The sequence below is a fragment of the Leishmania mexicana genome, chromosome 7, assembly GCF_000234665.1.
Source record: "Leishmania mexicana MHOM/GT/2001/U1103 complete genome, chromosome 7".
Lineage (NCBI taxonomy): Eukaryota > Euglenozoa > Kinetoplastea > Trypanosomatida > Trypanosomatidae > Leishmania > Leishmania mexicana.
The window spans coordinates 496,597-524,392 of NC_018311.1; the positions used below are offsets into that span (position 1 = coordinate 496,597).

The 27,796-nt window shown below is 62.3% G+C and overlaps 10 protein-coding genes across 10 annotated transcripts; all 10 read left to right on the top strand.

Moving 5' to 3' along the window:
* Positions 1–1,659: 1,659 nt before the first annotated feature.
* Positions 1,660–2,760, top strand: LMXM_07_1000 (RNA binding protein-like protein; the record flags this gene model as incomplete). Its single annotated transcript, XM_003872202.1, has 1 exon — positions 1,660–2,760. The coding sequence occupies one exon, from the start codon at positions 1,660–1,662 to the stop codon at positions 2,758–2,760; it is 1,101 nt and encodes a 366-aa protein (XP_003872251.1).
* Positions 2,761–4,333: 1,573 nt separating this feature from the next.
* On the top strand, positions 4,334–4,822 carry LMXM_07_1010 (conserved hypothetical protein; the record flags this gene model as incomplete). The annotated part of the gene is made up of 1 exon (XM_003872203.1): positions 4,334–4,822. One exon carries the CDS (start codon positions 4,334–4,336, stop codon positions 4,820–4,822), a length of 489 nt encoding a protein of 162 aa, XP_003872252.1.
* Positions 4,823–6,207: 1,385 nt separating this feature from the next.
* LMXM_07_1020 (putative DNA repair and recombination protein,mitochondrial precursor) lies at positions 6,208–9,864 on the top strand (the record flags this gene model as incomplete). The annotated part of the gene is made up of 1 exon (XM_003872204.1): positions 6,208–9,864. The coding sequence occupies one exon, from the start codon at positions 6,208–6,210 to the stop codon at positions 9,862–9,864; it is 3,657 nt and encodes a 1,218-aa protein (XP_003872253.1).
* Positions 9,865–10,859: 995 nt separating this feature from the next.
* Positions 10,860–11,207, top strand: LMXM_07_1030 (peptidyl-prolyl cis-trans isomerase/rotamase,putative; the record flags this gene model as incomplete). The annotated part of the gene is made up of 1 exon (XM_003872205.1): positions 10,860–11,207. One exon carries the CDS (start codon positions 10,860–10,862, stop codon positions 11,205–11,207), a length of 348 nt encoding a protein of 115 aa, XP_003872254.1.
* A 1,578-nt stretch (positions 11,208–12,785) lies between these two features.
* LMXM_07_1035 (uncharacterized protein) lies at positions 12,786–13,352 on the top strand (the record flags this gene model as incomplete). The annotated part of the gene is made up of 1 exon (XM_003872206.1): positions 12,786–13,352. The coding sequence occupies one exon, from the start codon at positions 12,786–12,788 to the stop codon at positions 13,350–13,352; it is 567 nt and encodes a 188-aa protein (XP_003872255.1).
* Positions 13,353–14,541: 1,189 nt separating this feature from the next.
* Positions 14,542–15,516, top strand: LMXM_07_1040 (conserved hypothetical protein; the record flags this gene model as incomplete). The annotated part of the gene is made up of 1 exon (XM_003872207.1): positions 14,542–15,516. One exon carries the CDS (start codon positions 14,542–14,544, stop codon positions 15,514–15,516), a length of 975 nt encoding a protein of 324 aa, XP_003872256.1.
* Positions 15,517–16,574: 1,058 nt separating this feature from the next.
* Positions 16,575–20,309, top strand: LMXM_07_1050 (putative cation-transporting ATPase; the record flags this gene model as incomplete). The annotated part of the gene is made up of 1 exon (XM_003872208.1): positions 16,575–20,309. The coding sequence occupies one exon, from the start codon at positions 16,575–16,577 to the stop codon at positions 20,307–20,309; it is 3,735 nt and encodes a 1,244-aa protein (XP_003872257.1).
* Positions 20,310–22,200: 1,891 nt separating this feature from the next.
* On the top strand, positions 22,201–22,539 carry LMXM_07_1055 (conserved hypothetical protein; the record flags this gene model as incomplete). Its single annotated transcript, XM_003872209.1, has 1 exon — positions 22,201–22,539. One exon carries the CDS (start codon positions 22,201–22,203, stop codon positions 22,537–22,539), a length of 339 nt encoding a protein of 112 aa, XP_003872258.1.
* A 929-nt stretch (positions 22,540–23,468) lies between these two features.
* LMXM_07_1060 (lipoate-protein ligase-like) lies at positions 23,469–25,013 on the top strand (the record flags this gene model as incomplete). The annotated part of the gene is made up of 1 exon (XM_003872210.1): positions 23,469–25,013. One exon carries the CDS (start codon positions 23,469–23,471, stop codon positions 25,011–25,013), a length of 1,545 nt encoding a protein of 514 aa, XP_003872259.1.
* A 354-nt stretch (positions 25,014–25,367) lies between these two features.
* On the top strand, positions 25,368–26,876 carry LMXM_07_1070 (putative RNA-editing complex protein; the record flags this gene model as incomplete). Its single annotated transcript, XM_003872211.1, has 1 exon — positions 25,368–26,876. The coding sequence occupies one exon, from the start codon at positions 25,368–25,370 to the stop codon at positions 26,874–26,876; it is 1,509 nt and encodes a 502-aa protein (XP_003872260.1).
* Between the last annotated feature and the right edge of the window lie 920 nt (positions 26,877–27,796).

Here is a 27,796-nt window from a genome sequence, read left to right on the forward strand (position 1 = left end):
GCGCGTGTGTGCGTGCGTGTGTTGTGCGCGCTCTTCTAATGTTAAGCTCGATGATCCAGTCGGCCGTCCAAATTTTTACTTTCATATAAAACTCTTTCGTTCTTTCGTAGTGTTTCTCTGCGTCTTCCGCTGTTGCCTCGCCTGCATCGACGTCTTCGCGCTTATCGGTAGTCGTCGTCGGTTACGGAGCTGTGACGTAGCAGCGGCAAGCGGGACGACTGGGCATGCGCCGCGGCAGTGGCAGCGGAGAGAGATGTGTGTGTGTGTGTGTGACGTCTCTCTTGACGGTTAACCGATGAAGCGCCGAAGGAGGGAGGCGAACCAAAGGACGATCAAGTCCAAATCCCACAGCACTTTTCGAAGACGAGAGGCACAGGGAGCGGTGCACCGCAACGGTCCATCGTGGACGTGCCAGCGATGCGAGATGCGGGTGCGAGGCGTGCGAGCATCGGCGGCACCGTGTCCGCTGCCCTTTGCTTTCCTTGTTGTTTTTCGTTTTCTTTCCCTTTGTCTTTGTGTGTTGCGTCGCCGATGCGGCAACAGGCTCTCCGCATCGGCGTTCTCCTCTGCGCTGTGCTGTGCTGTGCGTGGCTCTCTTACTCTCGCCCTTGTACGGATGCGCCACCCTCCTACGGCGTGCCGCTCGCTGCCTTCTCGCCGTCCCTCGCACAGGCACGGCTGTGTGTGTCGGAGGGCGATAGAGGACGTCGAGGGAGGGAGGGAGGACATGCCAGGATGCGGGCGTTAGATGGGGAGACAGAGTAACAGCCAGGCGGTGGGAGTGGAAGTCCACCGAAGCGCAAAAAATCGAAAGAAGGGACGGCACGGAGGCAGCTGCGGCAGCGACAAGAGAGAACGGACGCGCACGGAGCGGTAAGACTGCATGCTCTTTCCTTTTTAAAAAATCTCTGCCTTCTCACGGGGGCCCGTTCACTGAACACGTGCCGGCCAGGCCTACTCCGTCCACGGTGGCCGTTGATGAAGTCTATTCGTGGCCTGTTGTTGGCACCGTTAAAATGGGAGCACTAAAGTGAAGCACACAACCTCGGGAAGACAACAGAGAGGGCAGGGAGACTCGCACAATCCGCTGATGCGTGCGTGCGCGATGTGCGTGAAGGCGGAGGCTTGACGGTCCTTTTTTAGCGCGCACGAAAGAAGGAAAACGTGTGTGTGTGGTGGTGGGAGGCGCGCAGGTCGATGCGCGAGCGGTGAGGCAATCGTGTCCGGTCACTGTGCGCCACGCTTACCTAACAGCACATGTGTGTGTGTGTGTGAATGGGAGGCTTTGCGTGCCACTTGCGTCTGAAGCTCCCCCCCTCACCAACCACCGCCGGCTCCTCCTTTCAGCTGACACCTGTCTACCGCAGATGGAGTTGCCATGCACCCCACCTCCCTCTTCCGCGCTTACTCTCTTCCGCGGCGCGATAGACAGACCTACGCACACGCCAGCACGCAGACGCCGCTACAGTTCCCTTCCCTTCTCCTCTTCTGCAAGGTTCGGCATTGCTCCTAGACACGACTGCCACACGCATCGTCGCACTCGCCTTACTCCAGCTGCTGCTTTGCTCTTCACCGCTGAAGGTGCCAGTGCTCACACCCACACACACCCGCACACCGTTGCACCATCCCTCCTCCCTTCCTCACGCTCTCCTCCCCACCATGATGCAGGAGTTCCACGCGTTCTCGGTGTCTCCAAACAAGGAGCACAGGCTGGAGATCCCGGAGGGGTGCGGCTTCCACCTCTCTGTCGTTTCGCTGCCGCGAGGCACCAACGGCAAGTCGACGGTTTACGTGTCCGTGGATGGCAAGTCGTACGCGCTGGTGTCTCTCGACTCTCAGCAGAACGTCCTTCAGGCACCTACCGACCTCATCTTCAACTACCAGCAGCAGGTCACCTTCTTCGCGAAGGGCTCGGCGACGGTGCACTGCGTCGGCTACCGCCAGGAACTGGACCTCAGTGACGACGACGATGCGCCGTTCGCCATGGAGAGGGGCAGCGATGACGACACCGGCGACGCTACTAAGGCGGCGGTAAAGTTGCCGGCCGATGCCATCACGGATGCTGAGGCGGCAAAGAGGAAGTCCGCTGCCGCCGCTGAGAGCGTCTCCGAGGATGAGGAGGATGACGAGGAGCTGACCGACAGCGCCGAGGACGCGTCTGCAGATGCGGCGTCCGATGAAGGGGCTGACGGAGAAGAAATGGACGAGGACGAGGACGAGGAGAATGATGAGGAGGAGGACGACGATGACATCGACAGCGACATTGCCAATGAGCCGAAGGGGATGCAGACCCGTAACGTTGACCCCACTGCCCCTTCTTCGGAGGATGAGGAGGATGTCACCGATGATAACGATGACGAAGAGAGCGATGAAGAGATGGACAGTGATGACCTCGCTGCGATGGAAGAGGACGAGGAGGACGTCGATGAAGATGACGAGGAGGAGGCGGAGCCGCCGATGAAGGCGGTACGCTCAGAGGGTCGTCCCAGCGGTGGCTCTCCGCAGGCTCGCCTGAGCGCTGGAGGCTCGCCGAAGGGCTACAAGAACGGTAGCGGCTCTCCGCAGGGTCACAAGAACGGTAGTGGCTCTCCGCAGGGCCGCCCGAGTGCTGGAGGCTCGCCGCAGGGCCACAAGAACGGTAGCGGCTCTCCGCAGGGCCGCCCGAGTGCTGGAGGCTCGCCGCAGGGCCACAAGAACGGTAGCGGCTCTTTGCAGGGCCGCTCTAACGGAGGCTCTCCGCAGGGCCGCCGCAGCTGTTAAATGATCCCCGCCGCCAAAGTTCAGCGTCACATGGCCATGAAGCGAGGTTAAAGGCACGGGAGAACTCGCGGCATCGAAGGCGGCTGGGATGGAGGATGGGGAAGGCCTACAAGGGCTTGACGCTCCGCCTGTTCCTCCTCCTGTGCTCGGCCCTTCGGATCTCAGCCCTCCTCTTGCGTGTGCCTCGTGCCCCGTGCCCCGTCTCACCTACAGAGCCCATCCCCTACCCTTCCCTGTTTCCGTGTGCCAGCTGCAGCCTTGGTCGGCTTCGTCTTTCTCGTGTTGACTGCCTAACGTGTAATGTTCTAGGTTTTCTTTGCTTTTCTTCGTCTCCCGTCGTTGGTGCTGCGGCGGTGACTGCCTTCTTGTCCCTCTATCTAAGCTAACATGTTGAGCAAGCAGCGGGGTGGTGGGGTGGGGTGGGGGGATACGCGTGCCCGCGCACCTCTCCACCTCTTCGTGTGTGGTGGAGCAGTTGAAGGTCCTGTGTCTGTGTGTGTGTCGATGGGACGCTCGTGCACCCGCGGTCCCGATCTCGCCGCTTCTCCCGGCTGTTTCTCTCGCCTTTGTTTGCCGCTGCGTGTAGCACGACAGACGGCAGTGCGAAAGAGAGGCACGGGTCAGAGAGCGGGCAGGGGGAGGGAGGGATGATGAGCACAGGGCCGCTGTCGAGGGTGGCGGCGTCGGGTATCAGCGCACATATTGCTGTTGTTGCCCGCCTGTGTGCACCATGTGCACGGCTGGGTGTGTGAGCACTCGCTGCCCGCTATGTGTCTCGGGCGCCACCGCGTATTTCATATTGTCGTTGTTAGTCAGAGGATCCTTAACCTTCTTCTGTCTGTCGTCGCCCCCCTCCCCCTTCCATTTTCCCCAGTCGTGCACGCCGGGTGGGCGGGAGAGGGAGTCCGGGGCGGAGGGGGGGGGGTGAGCGTGCGCTTTACATGCGGTGGGTTTCCATGCACTGCAGCAAGGATTCGAATCACACACGAACAGCACCACGACACGATAGTCCCTCGCGAAGGGGTGGGGGGGGGCAAAGAGAAGCTCGACGGTAGCGGCAGGCGGCACAGCGGATCACCTCTGCGGCTCCGTCGCGGCACGAGCGAATCAGAAGGCATACGAACGCAAAGCCCGGCAAGAGGCACTGAAATTGCGGGTGAGTGGGCGGCCTCCTGATGTGGCCCCTCGAAGGAATGGGCTAGGCTAGGTGGGGGGGGGAGCGAGCCGCTCTGCATGATCTTGGCTCTGTCGGCGTGATGGAGTAACGAGAGATGACGGCGGAGGAGAAGTGGGGAGGAGTGGGTGGGCGCAATGGTGCGGAGGGCCACACCGCTCCTCTACACACCCTCCTTCCACTCTCCTGCTGCTGCTGCTCCGCTTCGCACAACAATACTTTGTTGCCCTCCTGTCCCCCTCGCTGCCAGCGTATCGCCCATGTCTCTTGTCCACCGACTCTCCTCTCCCCTTCTTCACTGTTTTCTACCACCCGGACCACGGTCTGGCTTCGTTGTGTCGTAGGTCGTGCTCCCTCCACCGGCTCGAAGAGTACACAAAGCGACGGACACATGTGATCATGGCCGAGCTAGCTAACCCCAACCCCACCGTGTTCGAGCCCACGCATGACCCGCTCAAAGGCCGCACCGATGCGGAGCGCGCGGCCGAGGATGATGAGGACGCGGAGGACCCCATCGACGCATGGGAGGTGTTCGAGATGATTCGCCGCATTCGCGATCCTGAGCACCCCAACTCGCTCGAACAGCTGAAAGTCGTCGAACCCTCGCTCATCACCGTCGACTGGAAGAAGCGGCACATCCGTGTTCTTTTTACTCCGACGGTGCCGCACTGCAGCCTGACCACGCTGATTGGTCTGAGCATCCGTCTGCAGCTCGAGCGATCACTACCCGAGTACACGAAGGTCGACATCTACGTCACCCCCGGCACCCATGAGCAGGAGGAGCAGGTGAACAAGCAGCTCAACGACAAGGAGCGGGTGGCGGCCGCGCTGGAGAACCGCAATCTGCTGAACGTGGTGGAGTCGTGCATAAACGAGTTTGATGAGTGACAAGACCACCCCCACTGCCGCGTGGCGGCGACGGTGTGGTGATGGCTGCGGCTGTGGTGGCTGTGTGCGTGGCGGTTCTTCGTCAGTCAGCTAGTGGGAGTTGTGCGACGGCTGTAACGTCGCTTCTCTACATGTGCTCTGTGATGGCCAGCGACTTCTATGTGCGCGTGTGCATTTTTCCGTACGCGCGTCCGTGTGGCGCAGAAGAGCGCGTGCACACGTATCTTGTTCACGTGTGTGTGTGCCCCATATCCAGTGCAACGGTGAACACTCTGCCCCCCCCTCCCCCCTCGCCGTTCGGCTTCTCAAGAAAAAGCGAAGTGAGTCGTCTGAACGCCGTCGCCTCACGTGTCGGTGTCGCTGCCGGTGGGCCTGCACTCGCGTGCAGAAGCTGCCCTGCACATGCTTGCGCACTTTTCCCTCCCTTTTCAGTGCCTCGAGGCACCGTGACTGGGCCTCCACTTGCCTCCACCACCACAGCGGCTGCATCGGTGCCCCCTCCAAACAGTAGCGAACTCAGCACGCGTCGCCAGATGGTGTTTCCGTCTCTCTCTCCGTATATGCCCGCTGCCCCCCTGCCACCCCACACACGCTCTCTCTCTGTCGGTCAACGCAACCCTCCTTGACTGATCTCAGCATGCCAGCGCGCCGTATGTCGAAGGGGCTCACCGCCGCGTGTGCCGACTTGACTATCCCCAATCAGCGCACGTTCCGAGACGCACGTTTTCGAGCGAAGTTGGTGTGTGTGTGCGTGCGTCAGGGACGTGGGAGGGCGCTGTACGCCCCACCCTCCCCCCTCACAGCGTGGACGGGGTCCGGCCTGCGCACGCCGTCGTCCTCTTCCGCCTTTTGTTCTGTGCGCCATCACCCTCCTCTCGTCTCTTCGGCATAGTGTAACACATAGATGCACCTCCCCCCTTGCTGACACCCGAAGCCTGGACACACGCCTGCTCGCACACCCCATCCGTCTCTGCCCCCCGTCCTTCCTGTATTCACAGCCTTTGATCTACAGCGCGATGAAGATGGATGCGCCAGCTGTCACGCACTCCTCGCAGCGGACGGGTGACCACACATCTACCTCCCAGGTTCTCTTAACCAACAAGGACGACGACCACCGCTGCGACCACCATATCCCTATCGCCGCCCCGCCCAATAGAAGCTACTCAGCCTCCACTCCACCGCTGATCTCGATGCGGTACAGCGGACGTGCGCCGTCTGCCTCGCACAGTCACGTCACCTACGGCGGGGACGCCTCCGTTCGGAACCTGGCGTCGACTTCATCGGCCTCGTCTCTCTTCACGTGCCCGAGCACTTCGCTTTCGGGCTCTGAGGCGTGCAAGACCGCTGTCCTAGGCGATGCACGAGCCACGAGGGGCACGGAAGGCATGACGACGCCGGACGCCGTTGGCGCCGCTGCCGCACGAGATGTATCATCCCCGCGGCGCAGCTCTGTCGCATCCCCCTTGACGGTATCGACCACAGAGCACGTGGCGGAGCTCACCGCCCCCGAGAACGGCCAGGATGCGGAGGAGGTGCACAGCTGCATAACATTGTCCTCCACGGCAACTTCCCCAGCAATGTCTCCTCTGACAGCAACTGCGCCGCGACTTCCACAGCAGCAGCGAGTGCTCCTGTCGTCGTCCAGCAACGACCGCCAATACACGTCGCCGGCAACGGTACCGCCTACGGAGGAGGCCGCGCAGCTCCTCTCCTATAGCAGCTCTTTCCCCAGCATCATCACGGTGTTCACCCCGCCTGCTATGACGGGAGAGACCGCCGCCCACGCGCCGCTTTCCATGAGTCCGGCACCGGCGAAACCGCCCGCCGGGCCCTCGGCCGCGACGGCGACAGCCATGATGACGTGCCACGCCAGAGCGTTGAGCGACGCCGAAACGGAAGACGTGAGGCACAAAGCTCGTGCCCAGCCCTACATGCTGCTCGACTCGGACTGCAGTGGTAGATCCACCGACCCTTCTACCGGCACTCCGGTGGCGTCAACAGAAAACGAGCACCAGCGCCGCTCATTCCACGCGACAGAGACACGCGCACCGCCACCGGACAGCACGTCCTGCGACGTTGAGGACGCCGAAGATGCGGCGCCAGCAGCTCCGTCAGCCACCATCGCGCCAGCGGCGGCGGAACGGGCCCTATCGAGTGAGCAGCGCTACGCCTTCCACATGGCAGTAAAGGAGCACCGGAGCGTGTTTATCACTGGCGGCGCTGGCACCGGCAAGTCGCACCTGCTGCGCACCATCGTTCGCGCCTTACCCGCCTCGTGCACCTTCGTCACCGCGACGACAGGCATTGCCGCTCTCAACCTCAGCGGCTCGACGCTGCACAGCTTCGTCGGCTGCGGCATCCCCAGTCGAAGTAGTAAGGGCGACAGCCTGCTAAGCATCGTTCTCAGCAAGCAGCGCTGCGTGCGCAACTGGCGCACTTGCCGCGTACTGGTCATCGATGAGGTGTCTATGCTCGAGCCAAGTTTCTTCGACCTGGTTGACTACATTGCTCGGCACGTGCGCAACCGCCCGCACGAGCCGTTCGGCGGCATCCAGCTCATCCTCTCAGGCGACTTCCTCCAGCTTCCACCGGTATCGCGCGAACGGCGTGGCAGCAGCCCGCAGTTCTGCTTCGAGACGGAGGCGTGGTGGAGGGTGAACCCGAGGATATGCCTGCTCTCAACGCCGTTCCGCCAACGCAACCTGCGCTTCTTTGCCATCTTGAGCGAGATGCGCTTCGGCGAGTTGAAGCCGGAGTCCGTCGAGCTGCTCTACTCGATGGACACGACGGAGCGGGTGCACTTTGTGCGGCGCACAGACGTCGCTACAGGTGTGAAGGTGGAGGACGACCATGGGCCACCGGAGGTGGTGCGAGTGGGCCTCAAGCGCGAGGCGGACGTGAGCGCCGAGGCTGCAGTACGCAGCGCAGCGGCCTGCAGGACGGAGATGTCGGCTACGAGTACGCGACAGACACGGCTTGAGCTCGTCAACGGCCTCGGGCGCGCCATTGATGCCCCGTTTGATGGCTACACAATCCTTCGCTCCACCCGCGCCGAGGTGGACGCGGAAAACGAGAGGTACCACCGCCAGCTCAACACCGAGATGTTCACGTACCGCGGCTTCCACACGGGCAAGGGCGGCTTTCCGGATACCACACTGACAAGGATTGTGCACCTGCGCAAAGGCGGCCGTGTTATGCTCATCAAAAACTTCGACCCTCGGCTAGGGCTCGTCAATGGCAGCACCGGCACGATCACCGACTTCGTGAGCTTCGCCACAGGCTACCTCTTCAAGACGCAGGGCGTCAGCGCCGACGACGCACGATCCATCTGCGTGGGGCGAGGCAAGATGATGGACCAAAGGCACACAATGCTGCCGGTTGTAGCCTTCGACCTGCGCTGCGCTGATGGCACCGTGACCACACGTGAGCTCGTTGTGGAGCCGCAGGAGTGGAGGGAGATGCTTGGGTCGCGCGAGGTGTCACGCTCTGTGCAGATCCCGCTCATCCTCGCCTACGCCATCACTATCCACAAGTCGCAAGGGATGTCGCTGACGCAGGTGGACATCGACTTCAAGAAGGTATTTGAGTCTGGCCAGTCGTACGTGGCGCTGTCGCGGTGCACTGACATGGAGAGCGTGCGACTGCACGGATTCGATGCCCATCGCGTCAGCGTAAACGCCACTGCTCTCACGTACTACAAGGCACTGGCTCTGCAGCAACAGCGGGTGCGCTGGCGTCGCGCTCATGTACCGCAGATGGTGGCGGCCGAGGAGGCCATGGAGGCGTTCAGCTGCACACCGTATGGGTACGTGCTTCTCAACGAGGCCAAGACGCTGGCGCGACACGGGAGGGAGGATCGCACGAGCGGGTTCAGCTCCAGTTTCGATACGTTCTCCTCCACCTCCACGTCGTCCAGCCGCTCCTCGGCATCCGACGAGGACTGCCTCAAACCGGAGGACTTCGACGACGAGAACTCGACCGCCATGAAGGCGGTGCGCAAAGAGCGGCGCGACGGCGGCGGCGAAGGACGCACGCAGAGGAGACGCAAAATGCACCACCGGCCCCGAGACGGCCCCGCACGGGCGGATGATCAGAGCGTGGGACCCGCTCGCGCATATGCGCATGACAGGCTCGGCGGGGAACCGAATGGCGGTAGCGACGATGACGACGACATGAACGAGACGATGCGGCTAGACAAGCTGCGGCGACGCATCACGCCGCTACTGGCGACGGCGGCCATGGTGAAGCGCCTCGTCACTCGTCAAGTGATGCCGCTACATCGCGTCCGCAACTCGCGCATCATCGTCGACGCGCACGCGCTATTTCAACTCGTAGCGGGGCCGGAGTCCGCAGCGGCGTTTGATGTGCTCTTTGGTCAGCAGGACAACATGATGCGGGTGCCGTTGTGCGTGCACACGCTCGTCACGGAGGCGGCGGCGTACCGGAGCGACTCCGAGTCCCTCAGCCAGTCGATGTCACCGCATCAGCCAGTGGAGGGGCCACACAGCAGTCACGGCGATGCCTTCGTAGGCTACGACACCCACAGAGGAGACTTAGGTGGGGTGAGGCGCGAACCGTTCGATGCCCAGCTGCTCGCAGCTTCCCACGCGGCAGCCGAGGCTCTTGCAGTGATGGAGCGGGCGAAGCAGGACTTCATTCTCGACGTGCAGCGACCGGAGCAAACGTGCGCGCTGCCGGCGGCGGACCCTGGCTGGCTGCGGTTTACAGTGACGTTGCCGCTGCTCCGCCATCGACAGGCGAGGGCCCGAACGAAGGGTGGGGCGGGTGTCGATGCTGCGAGTGACGCGGGCGGTGCGTGCCACGAGGTGGACTTCATCCTCAACCGCGACCCCCGCGAGATTCTCCACCACCGCGCCATCCTCGAGTATGCCATGTACTTGCAGGCCTCCTTCGGCGAAGGTGTCGTCATCTGCACGGACTCTGTCCTACTGGCCGCGTACGCTCTTGCATGGCGGCTGCGCGTCGCGTCGATGGACTACTTGTGCGGCGATAACAGCGGTGCCGATGGCGTGGCTGCTTGATGGGGCTGATGGGCTGGGGATAGAAAGGTTATGCGCTATAGAGTGCCCAGCACGCAGGCGAACACACGCGGGACCCGGAACAGAGCTAGCGGATAACGTGAGGGCCACGTACCTCGTTGGTCTCACGAGTGCCACTGACGAAGGCCGGAGGCCACTGTCCGCGCATGTGTCTCGGTGTGTGTTCTCTGCTTGCTGGTTGTGGGGGCCGTTCCCTTTCCTTTGTTTGGTGTGCGGACTATCATGTGCCACACACACACCCACCCAGCGACGTATTCCCACTGATCCACCAATACCACCGCGGCGCCGCACGTGGCAAGGCAGCCGTCCCACTCTGGTGCGCAGGATGATGATGGTGGGCCTTGCACCGGATCGCATCGAGATCACCACTGTCGCCACCGCATTCTCGCGGTGCTGTCGCACTTCAGCTCGCACAGGTTCTCTGCTGATGAATGCCCTTCTCATCCTGTCCCCGCTCTGCTGGGGCGCTGAGCAAAGAAAAGTCACTGGAGGACAGAGGCCAGGGAGAGGAGGGTGCCCGATGTGTCAGGCACACGCCCCCTCCCTTCCCCTACTTCGCATACTCTGCATCAACGCAGCTTGTCGGTGTCGACTCAGGGACGCTGTTCTGGTCCTCTGCGCGCTGCGTCTCTCACTGTAGCGACAACCGTTTTCGTTGGTGTGCGCACGTGATTGTACACGGCGACGTCGACATGCCCTCCACTATGTCACCATCAACAACTTCTCTTCGGGCACACAGCAATGATGAGCACGTGCACCCGAACGTCTCCGGTGCGCGGTAGAATCCCCCCTTCCCCTTCACTGTCCCTCCCTCCGTTCTACTTGGCCGCTCTCCCTTGCGGACGTCTTGTCGAGGGTGGCGCTGACGTCGACACCGAAGCGAAAGTAACATTCCGCCTTCTTACCCAGCTAACCCTCCTCCTCTTCCTCCTCCCCCCAAACGGTACACGCAAAAGCCCGCCACCAACAACACGATCATGTCCACCTCGTCTTGGCGGGCGGAGCATCTGCTCATCAAGCACAGCGGCAGCCGCAACCCTGTGTCGCGCCGCACTGGGCAGCCCACCACCATATCGTACGAGGAAGCCGTCACAGAGCTGCAGAAGTGGCACCAATCAATCGAAGAGGGAAAGATGACCTTCGAGGAGGCCGCTCGACAGCGCAGCGACTGCAGCAGCTACGCCCGCGGCGGCGACTTGGGCGTCTTCGGCCCTGGGGAGATGATGAAGTCCTTTGAGGATGCCACAAAGTCTCTCGAGGTGGGGCAGGTGAGCGGCATCGTCGTGACCGACAGCGGCATACACATCATCAAGCGCATAGCCTGAAGCGGAAACACTTTCCTGTTAGAGAGAGAGTGGTCTGGGCGGATGGTAGCATGCTTTAAACACGGACGAAGGCTGAGAGGAGAGGAGAACTAAGGTGAGGTGGAGTGGAGGGGGCGGGCGAATGCGCAGCTGCCACTGATGTGGTCGGAATCCTGCAGAAGAAGGTACAGAAGGGTGCAAGCGGTAGACCACCACACAAGCTCTTCACCCTCTTAGCAGGCCTCCTCGCACGCATCTCTGTATGCGTGTGCGTAGGTCTCTGTCTCTCTTACTCTTCCTCCTCCTCGTCGCTACCCGTCCACGAAGTTGTCGATGCCTTTGCTCCTCCTGTGAGCGGCGCGTACCCGATGACCTTTTCCGGCGAGAGGGCGGGGGGGGGGCGCACACACCCCTCTCCGCGCGTGCCGCCTCAGGGTCCGGTGTGTCCACTCTCTGTCTGGGAGGAAGCCGAGCAGCCCCCCATATCCCTCCCCATGCCGAGCCACTTGTGGTGCTGACAGGGTCAAGCACCGACGGCGCAGGGGAAGCCAGAGGGATGTACCGCTACTTGTGGCCAGCGGCCAGACCCTGGATGGCGTGGCGTCGGGGAGACCTGCGACAGCGAAGACGCCCATGCCATCCATGCGATGGGGCGAGTGCCAGCGCGACTGGGACGCATCTCGGCCTCGGCCTTCACACTGCCTACTGGTGCGTGGCGAGCCCGAGTGCCGCCTCGAGGGGGGAGGGGGGATGCACCAGGGGTGGCGGCCTGCGAGGCGGGGGTAGGTGGGCAGAGTGTGAGGCAGGGTGTGGGTGGCTGCTTCGCGCGGCGCGGTGGGGGGAGGGGCCTGTGACGGACTCTTGTGGTGGAGCGGTGCTGCGTGGAGCCCGCGTTGCACGGCGGCGATGTGGGTACGCTAGAAGTGAGAAGTAAACACGTTCCTCTGATCCTCATGTCGCGCCGCTCGATGCGAAGTCGCGGTACTGACACGGGTGCTCGTATATACCCAAGCTAACGCACAGCTGCGCACATGCCGTTTTGCCCGACCCGCTCTCTCTCTTACCTCCGCGTGTCCAGCCATCACCCCTGCGGATCCGTCGCCTCGCGTTCGCCTCTCTCGCGCACCGGATGCCTGGTGTCGTCGCCCCCCTCCCTCCCCTCCAATCACGTCTTCCGCCAGCTCCCTTTTTCATGCGTCCCTGCGTGCGCCCCTTTCGCGGTGTCTGATCTCCCCTTCACGTGGCTGCTGCGGCGCTACGTGAGCACAGACGCCGGTGGACCCGAAGAGAAAGTGAAAAGTACTCCCGTGACGACTCGTGACCCCGTGGTACGCCGGCGCTCGTCCCCTGCACCTCTTCTGTGCGGTCTTCGAAGCCTTCTTCTGCGTAAGCTGTTACGCTGTATTCGCTATGTAACGCTACTTGCGCCTCCACCACACCCTCCCTTTCCCTTCGCTGTCTCGGTCGCTCTGCTTGTGCGACGCACCGCCGCGCGCGCACACACACTCCACACCACTGCCGGTGTGTCTTCATGTGGGACTTGGTACCAATCAGTTTTATACCACCACCGTCTTGTTCACTGTGCGCGCTGCGCAGGCAATGCGGTGTGCGACGCGCATTGGCCGCTCCCTTTTTAATGGCGCTGATCGAGGCACAGGAAGCCCATGGCGTGGCACGTCCATTGTCCGTGCGGTTGGCGCCATCTACGCTCTTCAAGTGGGGACTTTGGACATCACCGGCGTCTCGGCGGGGCTACAATGCACCCTGAGCACGTCGAGCTTCTTTCCCGTTGGCAGCGGCGGCGGTCCTGCAGCGCCGCTGTTTCCATCAGAACCGGCAGAGCTGCACGCACCGGGTGTCGTGGCAGCACCAGGAATGTCGATGGAGGGTAGCGTGTACACCGTGCACATTGTCGGCCCCGCCGCGTTTGTCGCCGCCGTCGCTGAGGTGCTCGGCGATGACGTCCTCGTCGACCTCGCTGGTAGGTATCATGTGGAGCCGTACGCCTACTGGCGATCCGGCAAGCACCAGTGCCCCACCGTGCGCCTCTCATACGATCGACTGCGCAGCACTGAGGACTCGCTCCGTATTCTGCACGCTCCAGACAGCACGGTGGCGAGGCAGGGGCGCCTCTATCGTGCCATCTTTGTCGCCTCGTGGCTGTGACGTTCACCATCACGTCATGCGGGAGAGAGAGGCAGGTGCCCGTGAGCCGAGAGACACCGAGAGGCGAAGACAGCCGCGCATGCGCCTCGTTCTCGATAGTGTTTAGCACGCGTCGGCCTTGTGTTGGTGCGCGCCCACCACACGCGGCCCTGAGAGAGCCTATACGGGTTCTCCGCATGTCGAGCGCGTGCATGTGGATATATGGGCGCTTACGTCACACACAAAAAACGAAGGAGCGCGGCGCAGAGCACGCGCGCACCATCATCAACCGGCGAAGCTCTTTTCGAAGGACACCACCTCTGGTGAGCGGCAGCTGTCGCCCCTTGCCACTGCACCATCGCGTTCCCGCTTCTTGCACTCTGTTGCGCATAGCCGTTACTTTCGGTGACGTTGCGCCGCACCGTGACAGCTGTGGCGACACTGTGCAATGGGTGAGACACGTGCCCCGAATGGTTCTCCCTCTCCCCCCTCTGTGCAGTGGCGCTGCATACACCGTCATGCTGTGTCTGCATATATATTTGTATGGCCGAGTGCCGTGTTCGAGCCTCTTCTTATGTCTCTACGGTTTCGCTTCTTCACTTCACGTTGTCTCCGCCGCTCCGCGACTCACTCATGCGCGCTCGTGCACCTGTGCGGACTTTGTTGATGCGCGTTGGCTACACACACCTCCCCACGCGCCAGCCGGGCAGCTCTGAGAAGGGGCAGGGGGCACCAGGGTACATAACGGGCGCTCGACACAACGGTGCGCACATCAGCGCCTACACTCCCACCGCCGGTGGGCCATCTCGCTTCCACTATTTCCGCTTTTCTCCGGCTGCAGCAGAGCACGATGCCACCGGCTCGGCGCCCTCCAGTCGCCCATCTCATGACGAGCACGCCGCCGACACAGGGCGTCAACTCGGGAAGGTGCCACCTGCCCCGTCCAGCGACGTCCCCGATGCGCAGCGGCTTCCGCGGTGGATCATCTTTTCGCCTCTGCACACTGCACGGTGACGTTTTGCCGACCGCAGCGGAGGCGGGAAGGAAGTGTAAGCGGGCCAGTGCTCGGCCTCTGACGGGCAGCACATCGTCGCCCGCTTGCAACTCCTTCCCCCTTCCGCCGAGCCGTGCGGAGCGCTTCGCCACCACCTCTAGTCGTGCCCCCGCAGCACCAGCACCTCCACTCCACGGAGGTGCTGCACCGCCGTCGATGGTGAAGTGCGGTAGTGGAAGCGGCTCGGCTGCTCCTTCTACCGCCCCCTCACCTTCACACGAGGGGCGGCTGCCCTCCTGGACGGGGTGTAGCGCTGCGTCTACTTCTTTTGTGGAGGATCGGGTGCGGTGCTTAGTGCACCCCGTAGGCGAGGCATCACGCTTGCCGACGCCCCTGCAGCGCATCCTTGCCATCGTACTGCGCATTCTCCAGCAAGAACGCGCGCAGCTGAAAGGGCAGCGCCCGTGTCGGCGGCACTCCCGGTCGCTTGGCACCGGCGTCGACGCTGAGGTCATCGAGTGCATAGTGGATGCTGCGCAGGCGCCGTCGCTGGTGGCTGCTGCCGACATTTTTTCCGCCTTTGTTGCTGCACACCTGATGGACGGGTCCACGCTGCTCTCCTCCCCAGTTGTGCTGGTTGGTGCCGCCCTCGCTGAGGCTGTCACCCTTGGCCAGATCGAGTCGTGCGTCATACCCATGCCAGAGCTACTGTCCTTCCTGGACGCAGCCATCAGCGTTGGCCACCCCGGTGCGATGCACTCTGTGGCCGTCTGCCTGCGCGAGGGGACAGCAGGCCTGCAGCGAGATGTAATATCAAGCGAAACGTGGTTGCGCTGCGCGGCCTCGTCAGGCTACCTTCCTGCCATGCACGAGCTCGGCGAGAGCTACGAACGTGGCGCACCCGCCTCTTCCAAGCTGCCCGCGGAGGCGGCGGAGGACGCCGCGGACTGGGGCGAGGCGATGCAATGGTATCGACAGGCGGCAGAGGCCGGGTACCCGCCGTCGCAGCTGAACTTGGGTAAACTTCTCCTTGCAGCGACTGAGCATGGCCAAAGCGAGGGCTCGGCCGCCGCGCCACAGGTGGCGCATCTTCTCACGGAGGCCAAGCGTTGGCTTCACGCGTGCGCTGCAACCGGCGTAGAGGAGGCGGTGCGCCTCGTGAAGCGCATCGAGGAGAAAGGTGCGCGCTAAGGAACCCCGCTGCGCACCCAGTAGGATCGGTAGAGGGATTACCATGGAGTTGTATGTGTATATATATATATAGAGTGAGATGCACAGGCCGTGCTCATCATGGTGTTCTGCCCGCCATCATCATCTGTTTTGTCGGTTTCTCCGCCCTGCTCGCTGCATCATCTTCCTCGTGGCGTATTGCCCGTGGTGGTAGTGTGCGTCCCTCTGCGTGAAAGCTAACAGAAACGTACTTGCACGTGACGAGAGGGGATGACGCATGGCGGGAGGAGAGCGCCAAGAACGATGTGTACTCAAGGGCGATGATCGCATGCGCACATGCGTGCGGGGCGTGCTTGCCTTTGCGTGACTGGCTGCCGCACTTGCACGTCTCGCTTGCCCTCAAACCAGGCCCACTCAGGCCTCTTGTTCTCTGTTCCCCAGCTTTTCTTTCGCAACGCAGACGCGTGCCGACGCTCGCTCGCCTCTCCAGTGTGAAGTGGTCTGCACGCACACGCGCAGATCACATGTAAACCGCGCACACCGACTCCGACACCGACAATGTAGCGCGGCGACTTGCTCACCGCCCCTTCGCCCTCTTGAGGACCTCAGAGCGCTCTGGCTGCTCACTCGCCTTCCTGCGGGATCCACCGCCAGCACGGCCTTTGTGTGGTGCTCTGCCCCGCTCTGCGCCACTTCACCTCCCTCTTCTTCCCTCTCCTCTCCTCTCCTCTCTACAACTTCTCTGCGCGCATCTCGGCAGTACCTGAATCCCTCCCCCCACTGCCACACGTCAACGTGGGTGGTAGCCTCCGAAACATTCGCCAAGTCTCGTTGGTATATATATTTTTTCTTGTTCGTTTCCGGCTCGGCTCTTCTTGCTTCCGTCGTCGTCGCCGGCGTCAGCGCCGTTCTCGCCGTTGCTCTCCCTCTGTGCCCGTGCGAGTAAGCGGGTCATCCGCTTTCGAACCTCCCCGCAAGCATCGCGGGTGCGTCGGTGCCGCCACTGTTGCTCCCTGCGGCTTCTTCCTTTCCTTACGGATCTCTCGCAGGCCACGCCGAGCACACCCTCGTCACCAGCCATGCCGACCGAGAACATCGTTGGGAACAGCATGATCCGGCAGCTCCGGCTCCTGCGGCGCCGTGAGTGGTACACCTGGATCACTGTGTGGCCCTTCACGGTGCTCTACGTTGTCTCCGTTGTCCTCTACCTCTACCCCGAGCTCGTCTGGGACCGCGTGACGTATCTGGTGCATCAGACGTACATCGACTTCTTTCACGCCATCTGCTTGCCCATTCTCGTCTTCCTTCACTCCTTCCTCTCCCTCTTCACGATTTGGTCCGTGCGGTTTCGCGCTCGCATCATCTATCGGGCTGTGGCGATGGAGCAGCTAACCGTGGCGACGGATGTCCTGGTGGAGACGCACCTGCACAGGGGCGAGTCGGAGATCGTGCCTCTGCACCAGGAGGGCGACGACGGTCAGCCGCCGTGCTTTGTGTTCCAGCAGCGCAAGTGGAAGCTGGACGGGCATGAGGGTATTTTCGTGAAGCCGCGCTTCCCCACGAAGCACAGCTTCTCCTACTACATTCGGTGGGAGGGTCTCAACAAGGAGGCGGACCGCACGAAGCAGGTGGACGCGTACGGGCTCAACAAGATGGAGGTGGTCATCCCCGAGTTCCAGGACCTCTTCGTCGACCATGCCCTCTCCCCGTTCTTCGTGTTCCAAATGTTTTGCGTGCTGCTCTGGTGCCTCGACGAGTACTGGTACTACTCCCTCTTTACCGGTTTCATGATGGTGGGCATGGAGTGCACGACAGTCTACCAGCGCATCCGTAACATGCGCACGCTCCGCGACATGGCGGAGGTGCCAGTGCGCGACATTGACGTCATGCGTGGCGGCAAGCGCGTCACAATCAAGACCGATGCCCTGTTGCCGCTGGATATCATCGTGGTGCCGAGCAACGCCCCGTGCCCGGTTGACGCGTTGCTGGTGAAAGGCACTGCGGTGGTGAACGAGGCGACCCTGACCGGCGAGTCGACGCCGCAGCTTAAGGAGGCGCCGGATGACGTGGATATAGCCCTCAGCGTCAAGAAGCACGCGCGACACATGCTCTTCTCTGGCACGCAGATTCTGCTCAGCAATGGCCCTCACGAGACCTCCGAGGAGGGCGCGCACAGCCGCGACAGGAGCAAGGCGCTCGCCGTCGTGCTGAAGACGGGCTTCGAGACGAAGCAAGGCAAGCTGCTGCGCACCATTCTGCACAGCCAGGGCCGCGTCAGCGAGAACAGCGGCGAGGCCTTTGGCTTCATTGGCGTGCTCGTGGTCTTCGCGCTGGCAGCCAGCGGCTACCTGCTGAAGCGTGGTCTCGCAGATCCGCACCGCAGCCGGTGGAAGCTTTTCCTGTCCTGCGTGCAGATCATCACTTCCGTGGTGCCGCCGGAGCTTCCGATGGAGCTGTCGCTGGCCGTCAACACAACTCTGCTTGCGCTGACGAAGCTGCAAGTGTTCTGCACAGAACCGTTCCGCATCCCGTATGCTGGAAAGGTAGACACGTGCTGCTTCGACAAGACCGGCACCCTCACCACGGACGAGATGCTCTTCGGCGGTGTGGACATGATCGATGGCAAGGGGCTGTTGAACAAGCTGAAGGCGATTCCGAAGTACTCGGAGATGGTGCTGGCTACGTGCCACTCCCTCGTCTACCTCGACGAAGAGACGCTGGCTGGAGATGAGATGGAGAAGGCCGCCATCACCGCCTTGGGCTACCGTATCGACAGCGAGGACAACATTCTCTACGACCCCAAGCCTCTTAGGGATGAGGACAAGGAGGGGCAGGCGAAGGCCAAGAAGGGGGCCGCGGCGCAGCAGAAGATGTACAAGGTTCTACTGCGCTTTCCTTTCCTCGCCACGCTGCGCCGCATGGCCTGCGTCGTCTCCGCCCCAGATGGCAAGTACATCGTCGCCAAGGGCTCGCCGGAGTCCATCGCTGCCCTGTGCGAGTCTGTCCCTGAAGACTGCCTGAAAATCGCCGAGGAGACGGCGGCAAAGGGCTACCGCGTCATCGCCCTTGCGTATCGCTCGCTGACAGATGCGGAGCGGGCGTCAAAGGAGACCATTCTTGCGCTGCGCCGCGAGAACATCGAGAAGGGGCTGCGGTTTGCTGGTCTCGCTGTGTATGTGTGCCCGCTGAAGAAGGACGCCAAGGAGACGATCGAAAACTTGGAGGGCGGCAGCCACCGCTGTGTCATCATCACCGGTGACAGCGTGCAGACGGCGATCTCGGTCGGCAAGGACGTGTCGATGCTGTTGTGCAAACGACAGCTGGTGGCGAAGGACGCGGCAGGTGGCGGAGTAGAGTGGGTGGACTCGGTGTCGAGCGTGGTGCAGCCGGGGACGCCCCAGGACATCATCGCCAACACCTTCCAGCGCAGCCGTCGCAAGCTGACGCCGCGCGAAAACGAATGGGACCTCTGCGTGAACGCGGAGACGATCAGCCCGGAGTCGATGCAGTACATCATAGAGACGTACAACGAGCATGTCACCATCTGGGCTCGCTGCGCTCCGACACAGAAGGAGGAAATCGTCACAGACCTCAAGAAGAAGGATCACATCGTCATGATGGCCGGCGACGGCACGAACGACGTTGGTGCGCTCAAGCAGGCACACGCCGGCATTGCCGTGCTGAACTCGGCCTCGGTCGCCCCCAAGGCGGAGAACAAGGAGCTGGTGGTTGACCCGCAGCCGCACAACGAGCCGGATGTGCCGGCCGATCTGAAGGTGCCGCCGCATTTCAAGTTCACCGTCGTGCCTCCGGAGCCGCAGGTGGGGACGCCGTTCATGGAGATGATGAAGTGGAAGATGCTGGAGGCGAAGCGCAAAGTGGAGATCAAGCAGATCACGGCGTGGAACAAGCAGCTGAAGGAGGCGGAAAAGACCAAGGCAGACAAGAAGGCGGCTGCGCCGCCACCGCCGCTGAATGGCACCGGCGACTCGGACTTCCTGATGGAGTCCCTCTTCAACTCGGAGGACGAGAATATGGGCGGTCCGCCGATGATCAAGCTTGGTGACGCGTCCATCGCGGCGCCGTTCACGTGCCGCTCCAAAGCTCTTACCTCTGTGTGCGACATCATCCGGCTTGGCCGCACGACGCTTGTGACGACGCACATGATGTACAAGATCCTCGCCTTGAACTGCCTTACGCAGGCGTATTCCATGTCGGTGCTGCACTGCGCTGGTGTGAAGTTTGGCGAGAAGCAGATGATCTTGGCTGGCATCATCTTGTCCGTGTGCTTTCTCTTCATGTCTCGCAGCAAGCCACTGACGCACCTGTGCCGTCAGCGGCCTGTCACGAAGGTGTTCCACCCGTACATGATCTGCACCGTCTTCTTCCAATTTGCGCTGCACCTGTATTGCATGATGAAGACGTCGTGGATGGTGGCGGAGGTGGACGCGACGACCATGAGCGACATGAGCAAGAACTACCAGGAGGTCGAGTTCAAGCCGACGCTGCTGAACTCCACCATGTTCCTCCTTACCACCCTCATCTCCGGCGTCACGTTTGCGGTGAACTACCGCGGCGAGCCATTTATGCAGGGTATACGCAAAAATCGCCCCATGCTCATCGCCCTCATCATCCTCGGCTTCGTCGTCTTTTGCTTCGCCTCCGAGGCGAGCCCGGAGTTCAACGAGGAGTTCGAGATCACCGCCTTTCCCACCGAGGCGTTCCGCACGCGCTTCACGCAGCTCCTCCTGCTCGACGCGCTCGGCTGCTTTGTGGTTGAGAAGGCGTCGCTGATGCTCTTCACGGACTACTGAGCCGTGAGGGATCCACCTGACGGTGCCAGGGTGTTGTGACTGGCAGAGGAGGGAAAGGCGAAGAGGGGGGCGGGTGCAGGCTGCTGCAGTTGATGCTGTGCGGGGCTTTGGAGAGGTGGATGGGCAAGTTCGGGTTCACAACGCGGAGAGATGCACGTTCCAGTGGCTGCTGCAACACAGATCGTCGCGGAGGTTGCGGTGACACCGGTAGCGCAGTCCGTCGCCTCCAGCCGACCCTCCCTGTCTTTGCAAGGGGCTCTCTGTGAGGGCCTTACTCGCCGTACTGAGGGGACTCGGAAAACATGCGTGGAGGGATGGATGGATCGGTGGCTTTTCTCGTGTTCGCTCCTTTTCTCTCTCTCTGCTTGCGCGGTTCTGCGTGTCTGCGCCTCCATGTGTGCGGTTGTGGGCGCATCAATGCGGCGTGGGGAGACACACTCACGTGGGCGTGCGTACATGCACCACTCGGCGTTTTGCTTTCCGGGCACACGCTTGTGTGCCCGCGCGCGTCATCGCGCTCCTCCTCCGCTTTTTCATATCTCCTTGTGTGGTCCTGTCCCTTGTCGATCTTTGGTCGTCTCCTGCTCGCCAGGGAGTGTGCGCGTCTGTGACGTGTGATGACCTCTCGCTATCTGTTTCGCTCTCCTCCTCTGTTGATTGAATCGGTGCGCGTGCGTGCGCCCGTGACGTTGTGCTTTAAAGTGCTCCTGTCTCGCCTCTCGTTGCTTGACGGTTGGGGGGTGGTGGTGGTGGGGGGGGGCGGAGAAGGCTTCGCTGTGAGTGGTGGTGGTGGTGCTGCACCATGTGCGTGTGGAATTCGGAGGGGGCGGGGCAGGTGCGTGTGTGTGATGGTGGTGACAAGGGATACGGGCAGCGTCATATGGTGGAGGATCGAGCGGACATCCTTACTGGTCTCCTCTCTGTCTTCCCAGTGGTTTATTACTCAGCGCCTCTACAGCTGCTACTCTCTCTCTCGCGCGCGCTCCCTGTACTCGACATTCCCAGCTGCAGCACTATCGTGAGGTTGGTGTTGGTGGCTGCCTCGCTGTCTAGGGTTGTTCTCTTCGGTGTTGTGTCTGTGGTGTAACCCATCTTAATACTGTAACTTCTTCCGGCGCTCTTCTACTCGCTTGCCGCGTGTCTGCGCGTGCAAGAGCGATGCCTGATGAGTGTGCCAATGACAGTCGGGAGGAGTGACCCACCGCCGCCATTCTCCCCGGCTGCGCCCGTCCCCCACTTCTGGTTTTGCGTGTGCGTGGCCTGGAAAGCCGCCATGGCGAAGCGCACAGATCATTGGAGAAACATTGGCACTAAAAGTACGCACGCGTGCAGCGCGCACAACGTGTTCCTCGGTAGGCTTGCATCGTCTAGCCGCCCTCTGTGCATGGGACAGTGTAGCAGGGCAACCGTTTGCGTGTGGGGTGGTCGTGATCGAGCTTTGCTCGTTCAAGGGGGGGGTGGCAAGAGATGATGTTGACCGGCATGGAGTGGGTCGTCTCTCCGGTCCTCTACCCCCTCCCTTCTTGCGTCGCATGCCACGCTCTCACTCTCTTGATGCCACACCTCAGCCATGCGCTCCGCAGGATGCGTTTGGGCACGCCTGTGGCACGAGACGTGGGCAGTTCCCCTGAATGACCTTATCCCCACAGGCGCCTTCTCTACTTCTGTCTGTCCTTGGCCTTGCCTCTTCCCTCGCTGTCTTGCCCGCTTCCTTGTCGGTGTGCCCCCAGCGCACGTGGTTCCTGCAGTGCCGCGTGCCACGTTCGGCGAACTTGCGCGCGCGCAGCACACAACCGCGCAGCCTCGCAACACATCCTGTTGCGTGCCCGTTCTCTAGAGGGCACTGCCTCTCCTTTTCTCCTTTGGTGTGCGTAGTGTTAGCCCCACCATCATGTCATCGCCTGCAGCGATGCCGATGGCGGACGCTGGAGAGGAACGGCCGCCATTGACGGCACCAATTCCCACCGTAGACAACCCACTGCCTGCTGCGGCGGCCACGAATGCCGTTGCTGATGTCAACAACCTATCCACCCTCTCCACTCAGGTCTACCTGGAGCGCACGGTGCTGGGGGTGCTGGCGCTTGCTCTGGAGGACGTGTGCCGAGTGCGACCACCGAATCCCGTAGACTACCTCGGCAGCTATCTTCTCCGTCGATCGACCGCGAACAACACCGTCGAGGTGACCTACGAGGACACCGTTCCCAAGGCCGTACCGACTACCGACGAGTGAGGTGGTCGTGAGGCGTGGCGGAGGGGGTGGCGTGTCTTCCATCCCTTGTACGTCTACCGGTGGCGATGTCGTCCTCTTGGATGCTCCACTGAGGGCACCTCCGCCTCTGCTTTCTTTTCAGTTCACTGAGCCGCGACTGCCGCTCTGCTCGCCGCGGTGCGCGGCCGCCCATGAAAGCCAAGATGCAGCGGTGGACTCAGGGCGGAGGGCGGACGAAGGTGGGGTTTGTGCTGCCCTTCTTGCTTGCAGGGGCGCGAGCTTGGCGTGCACGCTTGTACTGATAATGATGTACACTGACTTTCCAGACTGGAAGGGCGAGACAGAGAGAAGGGCCTGAGAAGAGGACCGCGGAGGTTCAAAGGAGAGGTATGAAGATGCGCTCGTCGTGGTGGCATAGCACGCCGCGCTCACGACCTCCTTGGCTCCCAGCTTTTTCCGCATGCGTGTGTCATCTCTCTGCGCTCTCCTGCTCTCGACCTCGCTTTTTTTTTTTGGCGATGCCGTGAGCTACGAAACGATGCGCAGAATAACGGCACTCGCTGCACACGTAATGCCGCGGAAACAGATTCATGCTGCACGCATACCCAGCGTGAGATACGCGACGGGGCTGCCCGCTGACTGCGCGCTTGCTTGTAGCGATGTCTCCCCGCCCCCCGTACCCCCCTCCCCACCGAGCGCGCGCTAACCGGCACGCACGCGCTCCCTCTGTCGTTCTCCTGTTTCGACTGTTTTTCCCTCTTACACACACACACACACATGCATGGATGCATGCACAGGCTTCTGTATACATCCCTGTTATCCCTCGCCTTTCTCTTGCTTTGGCCGCCTGCCTTGCTCGGCTGGTCTCCCCTTTTATCCGTTCGGTGCCGGCACCACGTACGCCCAGGCACACGCGGACACAGGCACGTGCAACTTGATCGTGTGCAGCCATGTGGCAGACTGTCGTGCGGCGATATCGACTTCAGCCCACCTCCCTCGCCGCCTTCCTAGAGTCCAACTGCATGGTGGCTAAGCCGCCCACGGCGGCACTGCATAGGGGCTCGAACCTTGTCGTCGCCGAAACCAACAGCCTCAGCATCTTCGAAAATCTAGCAGCGGAGGAGTCGCTCATCCGCGGTCTTTCGCTCGACAAGGAGCAGCATCTACTCCTCTTCTACGTCAACCGCCCCTGCGTCGTGGTGGGACGCAACCAGAACATCTTTCAGGAGGTGTCGCTGCGACGGACGGCGGCTGACGGCGTTTGCGTGGCGCGCCGCGCCTCTGGCGGCGGTGCAGTTTTCCACGACGAGGGCAACCTCTGCTTCTCTTTTCTTACTCACCGCACTCGCTATGCGCCGGAGAGGACGATCCAGCTGGTGCGCCTCGGACTCTGTGCGAGCTACGCGATCGACCCGGCGCGGTTGACCACGACGGGTCGGCACGACCTGTTCCTTGACCATAGGAAGATCACAGGGTCTGCTATGCGAGTGCAGCGCGACATTGCGTACCACCACTGCACACTGCTCGTGGACACCCCACACGCGTCGCTCAGTCGCTACCTTCGCCCAGAAGGGGACTACGTGGCGTTCGAGACGCCGTCGGTGGGCTCCGTGCGAAGCCCCGTCACCTCACTCGCCGAGTCGGGCTGCATCGCTGGCGGGCCGGGGGCCGTGGCGGCACTCAAGAGAAACATGGCAGAGTTTTTTCTAGCGGAGGGCGACCGCGTGCTGGATGCGGCGACGCCGTGGGAGCTTGACGCGGTGGAGCTGCGGCAGAGCTTCGCCACCGCACGACACCGCTGCGCGAGCGCGCCTCTCTTCGCCCTTGACGTTGTCGGAGCTGTCGCGGCAGATATGCCCTTCATCGAGGGAGAGGGCAGACGGCCGGCCCGCGGTGACGCCGCCACCCTTGGTGAGGCGGTTCACAAGGCAGCGTCGAAGGACTGGGCCTACGCGATGCCGGAGTTTACATCGACGGTGGTCCTCAGCGGCGGTGAACTGCGGCGGCGCCTGACAGCGCTTCCTGTGTGGCAGCACGTCGCATCGCTATGCTTCCTTGCGGAGGAGGAGTTGCTGGCGGTGCTGCAGCACTGCGTCTTTGAGGGCTCGGAAGGCCTCGAGGAGCTGGCGGCGGGAACCGAAGCGGGATTGCACCTGGTCACCACAGTCGAGCAACGTCTCGTCACGTCTGTTGTCGTGAGACGCGCAGCGCCCACGACAGCCACGGCTAGCGCTGTGGGGCCATCGGGTGGGAGCTCTGGGGGGTGGGTACAGAGGTGCCTTTCGGCCTTACTGGTTGGCCACCCTTTTGATGCCGCCGTCGAGGGCCTGGAGAGTCTTGGCGACACCACGGCGGTGGTGCAGAGCCTGGTGCACGAGGCAGGGCCACTCTGCCCCGATCTGCCCGACATAGCCGGCGACGCGGTGCTGCTGATGGTGACCCGGGTGCTGCTGGATGTGTGGCGAGACAAGAATGTGTTCGACGTCGCGATCTAATTCATCGAGCCTTAACATCGCCTGGGGTGGGTGCGAGAGGCGTGTACAAGGGGCTGTGGCTCACAGATACAGACTCGAAGGAATAATCACGACGGCGTAGTCGCTTGCCTCAGCGGTGGTCTGTCCAAGCTCGTGAATGGTGCCTACGGCGCAGCGGTGCCGCGAAGCCCCTTTTCGCGTTCTCCGCTCCCCTTTCTACCAACGCCGTTTTTGCCATTGTTGTCCACGTCGGCAGCCTCAAACACACACCCTGTGCGTCACTGACTCGCATGCGTCGGTCCTCCCTCTACGTCTCCTCCACTGTCCCCCTCGCTCTCGTCCAACTCTCGGTGTGCCGGCTCTGTGCTCACGCATATGCGTCTGCGCCATTTGGCGGCCCGATGTTACTTGACACGTGAACGCATCACCATCAGCTTGTATCGTCGCGGCAACGACTGCCGTACAAGGGGGGCCCCATCTCCCGCCCACACACATACACACACAGTCAACTCCCCTCCCCTTTCGCTTTTTCCGAGCTCCGCGCTCATGCGACGGATTGGCGTGGCAACATGTCAGCGACGGTGGCTTGCCTCGGCACTGCTGCCCCGCGCCGGGAAGTGCGGAGCGCCATGGTCAGGGGATAGCTCCGTTCTCGATACCGCGGCGTCTCTCACAACCGCGGTCCGCGAAGTGCGCTCCACAGCGGTCTGCTGCGCCCCAAAGGATGCGCAGTATCAGTGCGGCGGGTGCGGCAAAACGTTCCGCCTCGTCAACGCCCTCAACCACCACATCATGACCCGCCACGGTAACAACGCCAAGGCGCTCATGAAGAAGGACGGCAAGCTGGTCCCTGTGGAGACGGACCAGCTCAAGGGTGGGGTGCATTGTGGGTCCTCCTCATCGTCCACAGCAACGGCGAGCTCCGCAACTCTGGCCGGGGCCGCCGCTGCGGCGTCTTCCTCTCCACTGTCCGGCGGCGCCACCTCACCGTTTCCGGCGCACTTCGCCGCCCCATTCGGCGCCGCCGCCGCATCCATGGGCGGGGTGGCGCCGTCTTTCACTCCACCAGGCACCGCTCCAGGGGTGCTGCAGGCCCCCGCCGCGGCTGGCGGAACCACTGCAAGCCATGGCGATAACGGAAACGGCGCCGTCGGGGCCGCTGAGGAGACCGAGAAGCGCATGTTCGTCTGCACGGTGTGCCAGAAAACGTTCCGGCTGGAGGCGGCGCTACAGCACCACTATCAGGCGAAGCACAACATGGATATGCCAACCTCCGCCTCGTCTCCGTCTTCTCTCGGCGGCGCGAGTACGGCACCAGGGACTGGCGGCGCCTCCGCGTCCACTCCAGGAGAGCCTGGTGCCAATGGTGGTGGTAGCGCTGGGGCGTTTGGTGGCGTGCCTGGCGGATGTGCAGAGGGTACCGCAGCTCCTGCGAACGCTTCTAGCTTGGGCGCTGCGCAGTATGTGCGACAGCAGGAGGGGGCGCTGCCTGACGCCCCGCAGTACCACCTTGACGTGGCCCCGAACGCGCCGGAAGAGGGCGACATTGCCGCGCACTGGCGCTGTGTGAACATGTGTGTGCTGATGGGCGACGTGCAGGAGGTGGAGGAGGGGTACGTCTTTGAGGATCATGTGCTGCAGTTCACCGTGGCGACCGAGTTTGCTACCCCGGCTCCTGGCGACCCTGACATGGACTTCCACACGGTGCGCGTGTACGGGCACGAGTTTTGGGCCCCGCTGAAGGCGGACGTGCAGTGTGGCGGCCGCTTTCTCGTCACGGGACGACTGTGTATGGTGCCGCAGTTTGATACGCAGCTGAAGAAGTACTACCACTATCCAGTGATCCAGGTCTTTCCCGGGTCTGGTAACGTGGTGCGTGTTTGACACGATTTCGTTGGAGTACGCCAGTACGTGCCAGCTGTAGTGGCGGAGGCCGACGATGAGCCTTGTACAGGGAGGCGGATCCCGCCGGCTTACGCTGTCGTCTGCTTTCGCAGCGAAGGGTGCATGCGAGCGCTGCAGGAGTGTGCTACCGGAGGGCAGGAGGGTGCGCCGATGCCGAAGCGATCGACTGCGCTGTCGTTGCCGTTTTCTTGGCTGCCGGGGTGGTGCCCATCGACGTCGACATGCATTGCGCGCGTGAGGGGCTTTTGCTTCTTGTGTGCCGAGAGGGGGAGGGGGGGGATGCGATGATGTCGTGAACTTGGCGAGAAGGGGCGGTGCTGGGGCGTGTTTGGAAGAGGCAGGGGGTGTGGAGGGGATGGGCTCCGCTTCGGGGGCAGGCTGAGAGGTGTGAAGAGATGTCTTTGCGCGTGTGGTTGTGGGGGTGAACACGATCGTACAAGAGGGCGTGCGCCCGTGGCGAAGGAGAACGCCCCTGCGCATGCGCATGTGTGGTGGTGCGCGCTGTTGAGCGTTTTGTTGTTGCTGCCTCTTCTGGCACTTCTCCTCCCCATCTGGCAGCTCTCCTGTATTCGACGGAGGCGCATCTGTGCTCTCTGACATACGCACGCACGCACGCAGTCAACTCTCCGGCTGCCTCGTGTCACTTCTCCTCTCCCCCGCTCTGTCCATGTAAGTAAGGTACGGCGACACAACAAGCAGAGGGGATGCGAAGCTGCGGGAGAGAGAAGGTGCCCACGACTTCCTGTGTCCGTGCTCATGTGGGCGACACAGTGGTACCGTACGCTGATGACAAGGGTCACTGTCGAAGCGGATCGCCTGCTGGCACACAAGGCCGTTTCATCAGGTGTGGCAAGGGAGGTGGCAGCAAGGATGCGCTGCTCGCTCTCTTGAGCCTCCCG